Source organism: Nyctereutes procyonoides, unplaced genomic scaffold (assembly GCF_905146905.1).
Source record: "Nyctereutes procyonoides isolate TBG_1078 unplaced genomic scaffold, NYPRO_anot_genome, whole genome shotgun sequence".
Taxonomy (NCBI): Eukaryota; Metazoa; Chordata; class Mammalia; order Carnivora; family Canidae; genus Nyctereutes; species Nyctereutes procyonoides.
This window is the reverse complement of record NW_026575037.1, coordinates 26,594,949-26,604,993: the sequence shown is the minus strand read 5'-3', so window position 1 is coordinate 26,604,993 and position 10,045 is coordinate 26,594,949. Positions and strand designations below refer to the sequence as shown.

At 64.7% G+C, this 10,045-nt stretch overlaps 1 protein-coding gene across 1 annotated transcript; it reads left to right on the top strand.

The window, feature by feature from the left end:
- The first annotated feature begins 2,102 nt into the window (after nt 1-2,102).
- On the top strand, nt 2,103-9,128 carry LOC129505966 (tubulin alpha-8 chain). The gene is made up of 5 exons (XM_055319343.1): nt 2,103-2,209; nt 3,662-3,884; nt 4,896-5,044; nt 6,465-7,145; nt 8,756-9,128. Exons 1-5 carry the CDS (start codon nt 2,207-2,209, stop codon nt 9,047-9,049), a joined length of 1,350 nt encoding a protein of 449 aa, XP_055175318.1. The 5' UTR covers nt 2,103-2,206; the 3' UTR covers nt 9,050-9,128.
- The last annotated feature ends 917 nt before the right edge of the window (nt 9,129-10,045 follow it).

The window sequence follows — 10,045 nt, the reverse complement described above, 5'->3', positions numbered from 1 at the left end:
GTCGGTGGAGTGACGCAGAGAAAAAGACGGTGGAGAGTAGAAAAAGAATGTGAACGCTGCAGCCACCTGGGTAGCAGGAATCCAAACACCTTGTAAGAGAACTGTAATGTGTGCGCTGTGAAGAAGCACACTGTCGAGAGGTTGGTGTGTGTCACTTCCACAGACCACACTGAGGGTCACTGTCGCAAACACGGGTCTACTTGGGTAGGGCCAATAAAGAGACCGAAGGACATTTTTAGCTGCCAGACACCAGCAGCCGGTGGTGAAACGCCGGACAGGACCTGGCAAGGAGGAGAGGATGGTGTTGAGCTTACGGCCAGATGGCTTCGTTTTAATCAGACTTGCCCACGTTCAGGAGGATGTAACATTTGGGAAGTTTTGCTTGGGGCAGTGACAGGCCAGGAACAACCAGGTCTCCGCGTCGCACTCGGTTTTCAAAGTACTTATTTGGATGTTCACACGCACGCTCACCTTATCCCTTGCCTGGAGAGCACCGCTTCACAGCCGCAGCCTCATAGAACACAAGGGTTGAGATCAAAGGACACTCTCCAGAGTTCGAAGTTAACCTTTGCACCCTGGATTCACACCACCAAGCCACCTAGACCACGACGCAGTCTGAAAAATATTTCAGGATACTTTTGAACGACACGTCTAGAGTCTTGTGGAAAAACAGGTGCAGGTGACACGAACTTTGAGTCTTCCTGGGTTGCAGCAACAGGAAGTCCTTACAGCTGCAGATTTTCCTAAAGCCACGATTCAAATCTCCAGGCCAGGCCGGCATAATTAGGGTGCAGGCACCTTCCCAGTGGGAAGTGAGAGCAGGAGATTACAGATGCTTTGGATTCCTCTGGAATGTGCTGAAGGAATAAGGTCACCACTGTGGGGTGTCCAGTCATTTGATAGAACCAAAGGCCAATTAACCCTCCCAAACCAGGAAACTGGCCCATTTGTTTCGCTTACGTATTTAGAAGTAAAACCACACATGGCTCAGAAACTGTGGAGGGGGGACGGTGCACGTGCCCTTTAGCTCCGAAACGCACGAAACCACCGCTGGGAAAACCAACCAAGTAACATCTATGACCTGCCTGAAATACTGCTCATGGGGTCACGCCTCTGTCGGTCACCCTCGAGGGCCCCACAGCCCGTGGACTCCTGTGAGACTCTCCAGAATAACATCCAAGTTCGCCCTCCAAGTCTTCTCCAGCGGGCTCCGGGCACCTGGGCCCGGGCCTCGGCAATCACCTGATCTCACCTGACCTCACCTGACGTCACCTGACCGGGAGGTTGCCTCAGTCAAGGGAGGTCAACTCCAATTACTTGCCCAGGAGCGCCCACCGCCACCCACACCTGCCCTCCCGCACTTCTGCCCTCCCCACACCTGCCCTCCCCTATACCTGCCGGCCCGCCCTCCCCCACATCTGCCCTCCCCACACCTGCCGGCCCGCCCTCCCCCACACCTGCCCTCCCCTATACCTGCCGGCCCGCCCTCCCCCACACCTGCCCAGCCCGCCCTGCCCCACACCTGCCCTCCCGCACACCTGCCGTCCCGCACACCTGCCCTCCCCCACACCTGCCGGCCCGCCCTCCCCCACACCCGCCCTGCCCCACACCTGCCGGCCCGCCGACCCCCAGCCGAGCAGCAGCTTGTCCCGCCCAGAAGCTCCCGGTACCTGGTTCCCGCCGCGGCACCTCTTCCCCGTGCGACGGCTGCGGGGCTCCGGGCTGCGCCCCCGCCCGAGGTTTCTGCACTTTTCCAGCCACGTCCGCCACGTTACGCGGGGAAAGACCCGGGCACGGGACGCGGCGGCCTCCGCGGAGCTCCCACCCGGGCAGGAGCGCAGAGCGACCTCCGAGGCCCGCAGCCCGAGCTTCTCCCTCCCTTCGGCTTTACAAACCGGCCAATCACCGGCCGCGGCGGCGTCGCTCCCGAGCGCCCGGCCAATGGCGGGGAGGGGGCGGGCCTCGGGGGAACGCCGCCCAATGGGGGCGCGCAGGGGGCGGGCCCCGAACGGCCGCCGCCCAATGGGAGCCCGGCTGGAGCCCGGCCGCGGCTGGGCGCGGACTTATAAGCGGCGCCCGGGGGCCGCGCGGGGCTTCGTGGTGTGGCTGGAGACTCGGGGCGCGTCTGCCGTCGGCGACCCTCGGCGACCCTCGGCGACCCTCGGCGACCCTCGGCGACCCTCGGCAGACCTCGCCCGGAGCCGCCATGGTGAGGGGGCGCCGGGGGCGGGCCCGGGAGTCCCCGCGGGGGCCGGCGCGGGAGAGCGTCCGGGGGGCAGGGGGAGGGGGAGGGGAGGGGGGCGCCCGGGGGGCTGCGCGGGTAGGGGGGCTGCGCGGGAGAGCACCCGGGGGGCAGAGGGGGAGGGGGCGGGAAGGGGGCGCCCGGAGTAGGGGCTGCGCGGGAAGGGGCGCCCGGGGGTTAGGGGCGCGGGAAGGGGGCGCCCGGGGGTTAGGGGCGCGGGAAGGGGGGCTGCGCGGGAGAGCACCCGGGGGGGCAGAGGGGGAGGGGGCGGGAAGGGGGCGCCCGAGGGGCGCGGGGGCTGCGCGGGGGCGGAGGGCGCGGGCCAGGCGGGCGGCCCCGACGGCGGCCCCGAGTAGCGCGCGGGGACCCGGACCCGGACCCGAGGCGGCCCCGCCCGGGACAAAGGCGCCCGCCCGCCCGCGGCTTAGTCCCCGCCCCCGGGAGCCCCGCTGGGCGCGGGCGGCGGGCTGGGCGGCCCCGTGTCCCCGGGTCCCCGTGTCCCCGGCCCGGGCGGCCCCTGAACGCGTCTGTGCGGCCCACGGAGGACGCCCGAGCCCGGGAGAGGCGCCGCCGCCGCGCAGGTGGCCCGCGACGGGCTAAGACCGGGGCCGGGGGGGGTGGGGGGTGACCCCGGGGTCCCGGCTCTCGCCGCGCGCGGCCCCGCCTCCCTCTGGGTCTCCCACGAGGAGATGAGGCAGGGAAGGCGGCCTCCTGCTGGGGCGCTGCGGCCTTGGAGAGCCGCCCCGTGGGCCGCGGGCGGGGCGGGGGCGCCGAAGCCGAGGGGGGGCGGCCCCGGACAGCCCACCCGGGCCGTGCGGACCCGCGCCCTGACCACCTGCGCGGGGCAAGGGCGACCCCGCGGGGCCGGCGCCCTCCCGCCAGCGGGCCGCTCTGGGTGGGCCGCTCTGGGTGGGCCGCTCTGGGTGGGCCTTCGCACTGGCTCCGACCCGCAGCCGCTGCCTCCGTCCGCCCCCAGACCTGCCCTGGCCTTCTCCCCGGGGGTGTGGGGGACACAGCGCCCGCGTGGGCACCGCGGCTCCCGGGCCCTGCAGGAGCCCTGGCCGGCCTGTCCTGGGACGAGGGCTCCGAGCCCCGCTCCTTCCCCGGCCAGCTCACAGGCACCAGGCGGCAGATCTGCTGGACGGCGGCTTCCCCCGGTCCCTGCCCCCGAGCACCTAGGCTTTAGGCACCTTTGGTCCCAAGTCCTGGGTGAATGAAGACAGCGGGAACCACCCTTTGGCCTAGAGCGCGGGCCGGCCTGGAAAGGGAGCCCAGGCTTCTGGGTTTCAGACCCTGTAACTCACTGCTAGGCCTCAGGCCCCGGGAGGAAAGATCCAAGGATGCGTCCGGGGCCTTCCCTGGCGGGAACTGGCTCCCTCCTGCATTCACACTGCCTCACGGCTCCGCTTCCCCCAACAGCGCGAGTGTATCTCCATCCACGTGGGCCAGGCGGGCGTGCAGATGGGCAACGCCTGCTGGGAGCTCTACTGCCTGGAGCACAGCATCCAGCCCAACGGCACCATGCCCAGTGACAAGGCGCTGGGCAGCGGCGATGACTCCTTCAACACCTTCTTCAGCGAGACGGGGGCCGGCAAGCACGTGCCCCGGGCCATCTTTGTGGACCTGGAGCCCGCGGTCATAGGTCAGTGGCCGGGAGGGTATTTGTTGCCAGCCCCAAAGTCCACGGGGAGCCCTGCTCAGGGAGGAAGCTCTTGGGACGCAGGCAAGGCCCTGCCAGGAGCAGCACTGAAGCCTGCCGCTCTGGTCTGGACTCTGACTCCCGGGGGTTCCCCAGGGCTTCCTGTGCGGAAACGACGGTCGGTCACAGCGGCCCAGACCCGGCTGGACGTGGCAGTGAGGGGCCCGGCCCAGGACAAAGGCCGCAGCAAAGAGTGGGCGTAAACGCAGACACTTTAAGCTGCCTCTTTCCTCCCCCTAGACCCTTGAGGATCACGTTGCCTACGGAACGGAGCGCAGAGACCTGGCTGTCGCTGGCTCCCAGGCGGTTCTCCGCTTCCTACTTTCTGCATCTGGATCTCCTCAGTTTCCTGTTCCTGAAAACTTCACCCCTCTCCTCCTCTATCTTTCTTTTCTTTCTTTTTAAGTTTTTACTCATTTGAGAGAAAGTGAGCACATGCGCAAAAGCAGGGGGAGCCCCAGAGGGAGACGGAGAAGCAGGCTCCCCACGGAGCAGGGAGCCCCACGAGGGGCTCAGCCCCAGGACCCCGGGATTGTGACCTAAGCCAAAGTCAGACACTTCACCGACCGAGTCCCCCAGACGCCCCCCGCTCCGTCCTCATCTTTCCAGAGACCGTTTTGTGGACATTACACTGTGGGCTGGGCTTTCTGCATCAGTGTGTGTTCTTGTCCTGCTAAAAGTCAAGTGAGACTCCCCTGGACGCGCTCCAGTTCCTCCCCAGGTCCCTCCCCAGGTAGACGGGGCTGTGAGGGAAGGCACAGTTAAAGCCCCTGACCCGTCCCCGACCCGGGTCCAGGAAGGACTAACTAGACTTTGGAAGTGGGCGTTGCAAGGCCGTCGCCCCCTGCTCCCTCCTGCAGGTGCACCAGGGCAGCTTGGCAGTGTGGGTCCTGGTGCCCGTGGCCTGTGGGGATGAGACCCCTCTGACCTTTGCCCTCTCTCTTCCCCCCCAAGATGGGGTAAGAACTGGCACGTACAGGCAACTCTTCCACCCTGAGCAGCTGATCTCTGGCAAGGAAGATGCTGCCAACAACTACGCCCGAGGCCACTACACGGTGGGGAAGGAGATCATCGACCTTGTGCTGGAGCGAATCCGAAAACTGGTGAGCGGACCCAGTGCCCTTGACACCTGTAGGATACCATGTGTGTGGTGTTCCCGCCTGGCCGGGAGGCCAGACACATGTGGAAGAAAGGGAAACCACAGGCCTGGGCTGTGACCCACGCCCCCCGGGCCCTGGTGGCTCCTCTGCTTTGCGGGGGGTGGGCGGGGGGCGCTGGGGCCTGGGTGCGGGGCCTGGCCGAGGAGCCTGAGGGACCTGTTCGCCCTGAGTGTGGACCCAGGCCCCCGCCCTGCTGACTCCCAGCTTTGGCAGGTCCCTCTGTCCAATCCAAGCCTCCTCTGAGCCCCAGCAGGTAGGTGGGGGCAGCCTGTGCTTCGGCTCCCAGGCAGAGCCCCGGAGAGGCTCCTGCTTACTGGTTAGCGTAACCACTTCCCACTTGACCCCACCCCTCGCCGGAGGCACGGAGCGCAGGCGTGAGGCCAACTAGCAGCCAGTTCCTTGGCACTGGTCCCTAGAGAGATCGCCCGGACAGATGCTCTGCTGCTCACGCACCAGCGGAGGCTGAGGACTTGCCATCGACTTGGGGACTGGGATTCGGTGCTTGCTGAACAACGTACCCCCTGGCTTAGGGTTTCTTAAAAGGTTTATTGAAGGGTTGGAGTGTGTTAGTTTGTTTGGGGGGATGTTTTTGTTGTTGTCACCAATTTGCGGAAAGTTTGCTTTTCATTTAAGTGATTTTTTTTTTTAGACAGACTTGCCACAGCGCTAGTTTCAGGTGGACGGTGTAGGGATCCGATAAATGGATGTATCGCAAGTCAATGGAGAATTTTTATATCCTCCCTCCCGGGGCGTCCGGTGTAGACCGATGCCCTTGTAGCCCAAGGACCAGCTACGTCAGAAGTCAGCGAGGGCGCTTGTTAACCCCGCGGGTCCCTGTGTTCCAGTCCTGGGAATCTCTGCTCGACGAGATGCCACCCCTGCCTCCCCCGCCTCCCACTGTCCTGCAGCCAGGTGGCCAGGCTACCGAGTGGAGAGGGCCCAGCTCTGACGTCCAGTCATCCGCCCCATCTGACCCTCCTCTGCCCTCCCCTCCCACCGCCCCTCATGCCCCTTCACACACCCAGCAGGGCCCCTGGAGGTCATCTGTCCCCTAGACCTCCAAACCCCTGCAGGTGTTCTCTTCTCACCTCTACCGAGGCGAAGCACAGGAGCATGAGAGAACTTTCTGGAATGGTGGGAGTTTCTGTATCTCAAGGAGTTTGGTAATATAGGTAACACCCTCCACACTGTCTGTCGTACGTGCGATAAAACGTATACCCCTAAGTACCAATTGTGCTGCAAAGCGTTTTCCTAAGTGCAGAAGGGAATACTGTTAGCCTAGGGCCCCCGTAGTTTTGCAGACAGAAGAGGGCCGGGGCGGGGGTCGTCCCCTCCATCCTAATGGTGTCCCCTCCTACCCCAGACAGACCAGTGCACCGGGCTCCAGGGCTTCCTCATCTTCCACAGCTTCGGGGGTGGCACCGGTTCAGGCTTCACCTCCCTGCTGATGGAGCGGCTCTCCGTGGACTACGGCAAGAAGTCCAAGCTGGAGTTTGCCATCTACCCCGCTCCGCAAGTGTCCACCGCGGTCGTAGAGCCCTACAACTCCATCCTGACCACCCACACCACCCTGGAGCACTCGGACTGCGCCTTCATGGTGGACAACGAGGCCATCTACGACATCTGCCGCCGCAACCTGGACATCGAGCGCCCCACCTACACCAACCTCAACCGGCTCATCGGCCAGATCGTGTCCTCCATCACCGCCTCCCTGCGCTTCGACGGCGCCCTCAACGTGGACCTCACGGAGTTCCAGACCAACCTGGTGCCCTACCCCCGCATCCACTTCCCCCTGGTGACCTACTCCCCCATTGTGTCAGCCGAGAAGGCCTACCACGAGCAGCTGTCGGTGGCAGAGATCACCAACGCCTGCTTTGAACCCTCCAACCAGATGGTCAAGTGCGACCCTCGCCACGGCAAATACATGGCCTGCTGCATGCTCTACCGGGGGGAGGTGGTGCCCAAGGACGTGAACGCCGCCATCGCCACTATCAAGACCAAGCGCTCCATCCAGTTTGTGGACTGGTGTCCCACGGGCTTCAAGGCAAGTTGGGAGTGAGGTGGGTGGGGGTGGGAGGTGCGGGGCTGTGTGCCCGCCCAGGGGAGCGTCCCAGGAGCTGCAGGCAGGGCAGGGGTGCTGGCGATGGGGAGAACCAGGCAGCCAGCGGCTTTGTTCTCGACAAGCTCGGCTCATACAAGGCAGAGCGGGTCTCCTGTCCCTTCACCCGGCAGATAGGCGCTCCCTGGGGCGGCCGCTCCGGCGGGGGCCAGGTTTCAGCCTATGCGGGGGGGGGGCGCAGCCGCCTAATACGCCCCCTGCTCCCAGGGGAGGGCTTTTGGGGACACGGAAGGGCCTACCATTCAGTGACGGGGCAGGACACGGGTCGGAGGGTCTGACCGCGGCCCCTTCCTTGAAGACTCGTGGGGAAGGCTTGCTCGACGCCCCTCTCGCTTCTGTCCACGTCCTCAAGGCTGCTGGGCATGTGACCTACTTGAAGTTTTATGGGTTGTTCCAGGGTGAGCTTAGAAAGATTAAAGGTGGCAGCTGTGACGTTTAGAAAAACGCGGCTTCCCTGCCCGGTGACGCTGGTGCAGCTGTGAGCGCAGTGGGAGGGACGCAGGGTCGTGAAGCCGCGAGACGTCACCCGTCACCCGCTAGGACTCGGGAGCTGCCCCGTAGCTCAACCAGAGACAGGTGCTGGGAGGTCTGGAGGCGGATCCTCCGGCTCCGAATTAGGAAAGCAAGCGAGGCGCCTGCAGGCAGTAGGCCCGCAGCCCTCGGGCGGTGAGCGGAGGCGACCTTCTGTTTTTCAGTGCTGAGTGAGGGTCTCCCTGTGTCCGGGCCAGAGCGGTGCTTAAGGAGACGGGGCTTGGATCCCGTGGGGGATCTTCACAAGGTTTCATAGTCCCTAGACTATTTTCTAAACTACAGGAAAGGGGAGATTGAGCACGGCTGACACCCGAGTGCCTACTGCCTGGATTCAGCCCCTGGGTTTCCTTTACGTTTGCTCTGCTGACCCACTTAGCCTGGCCTACGGCTTTTCATGACACACAAGTTCGTTTTTGTGCCTAACGAGATTCATAACAGTTCTCCAAAGTAAAAATACCCGGGCAGCATCCGAACTTTCCCAGTTTCCACAGATGCCTTTCACATCAGGTTTTCAAAGTCAGGATTTAATCCAAGCCTTGGCATTATATGTGCCTCTTAAGTCTTTTTTATTTTTTAAAGATTTTATTTATTCATGAGGGACACAGAGAGAGAGGCAGAGGCACAGGCAGAGGGAGAAGCAGGCTCCATGCAGGGAGCCCGACGTGGGACTTGATCCCAGGACCCCAGGTCACACCCTGAGCTGAAGGCAGACGCTCCACTGCTGAGCCTCCCAGGGGTCCCCATCTCTTAAATCTTTTAACATAAAACATCCGCCCTTTTTCTTGACGGTCATTTGAAGGCACTAGTCTAGTCGTCCTGAAAGTCCCACGTTCTGGACTTGTCTGTTCCTTGGGTGCTGCAGCCGTGTCTGTCACCCCCGCGCCTCTTACCGACTGGCGGACGCCCCACCTGGGGCCCGGCCGTGTCTCGGGTGTGGGACTCCTACAGATCCCTTCCCAGCAACGCGGAACCAGGACCTTATGCCACCCGCTGTTTCCTCTCAGGTTGGCATCAACTACCAGCCGCCCACCGTGGTGCCCGGGGGCGACCTGGCCAAGGTGCAGCGGGCGGTCTGCATGCTGAGCAACACCACCGCCATCGCCGAGGCCTGGGCCCGCCTCGACCACAAGTTTGACCTGATGTACGCCAAGCGGGCGTTTGTGCACTGGTACGTGGGCGAGGGCATGGAGGAAGGAGAGTTCTTGGAGGCCCGGGAGGACCTGGCTGCCCTGGAGAAGGATTATGAAGAAGTGGGAACGGAGTCGGCGGACGGCGAGGACGAGAGCGAGGAGTTCTAGGGCTCCTGGCGCCTGCCCGTCGCTCGGGCTCCCTGTTCTGTTTCCCTAAGCCCCACAAATACAGTCAGTGTCTGGGTGACGCGGGGCTCTCGTGACGTGCGGCGCGGCCGGGCGCGGGCCTCGGAGCGGCGACTTCCGTGTCCCCCTAGTCGCAGGGCAGGGCGGCTGCCGGCGGGGGTCGGCGGCGCCGTCCCCGCCATCAAGGCCTCTGACGGCCGGCCGGGGCTCGGACCGCATGGCGCGTCCCCCGGTCCCCAGGTCCCCAGCCGGTCAGGGAAGGCCAGGAAGGGCCAGCCCTGGGAGGGGTCGTGCCGTTGGCTGCCCCTGGGCGGGCGGAGGTCTGAGCGCCAGGCCCATCGGGGTGGGGCCACCCACTGCCGCGTGGACGCCCGGCTCCCAGGACACGGGTCTTCGGCGGGGCTGCGAACGTCTGAAATAATGTTGAAAGTGCCTGTGAGCCTTTGAGGCAAAAGGAAAGTTTTTTTATTTTTAACGGGTCCCTGACGAGAAAGGCCCCGTGGGTCTGGGAGCCGGCTGCCTGTGGCCTCGGGGCAGCCGAGGAGCCCGCGGGACCCACGAGGAGACGGCAGGCGGCCCGGGCGCGGGGGTGACAGGAGAAGCCCCTGGGCCCGAGGAAGGCCACGCCCCGCGGGACCCCCGACCCGGAGGGCAGCCTGTGCTCCGGGCCTCACTCCACCTGCCTCGGTTGCTCGGTTCTACCTGTAGCTCGGGCCGTGTGCCTGCTTCGTCCTCAGGCCCGGCGAGCCCTGGGGCCTCCTGGATGCGTCGCAAGCGTGGCCTTGCTCTGGGTCCGGGGCCCCGGCTTCTGGGTGTTGACCTAGGAACCGGTTCCCAATCCGTGAGCCTTGCCGGGTGGACCCGGGAGGCGTTTCCATCCGAGCGCCGCATCCACAGACCTCGGCCCCTTCGGGGAAGCTGCGGGGGCTGCGCCCCTGCACGAGTGGCCCGTCCCGGCCGCGAACAGGTGTCTCCCCG

What these genes read in the sequence shown, in the direction of transcription:
- LOC129505966 (XM_055319343.1), top strand. An exon ending in TGGAGCGAATCCGAAAACTG is followed by an intron (nt 5,045 to 6,464) that starts GTGAGCGGACCC and finishes CTCCTACCCCAG; the next exon opens with ACAGACCAGTGCACCGGGCT. An exon ending in GGTGTCCCACGGGCTTCAAG is followed by an intron (nt 7,146 to 8,755) that starts GCAAGTTGGGAG and finishes GTTTCCTCTCAG; the next exon opens with GTTGGCATCAACTACCAGCC.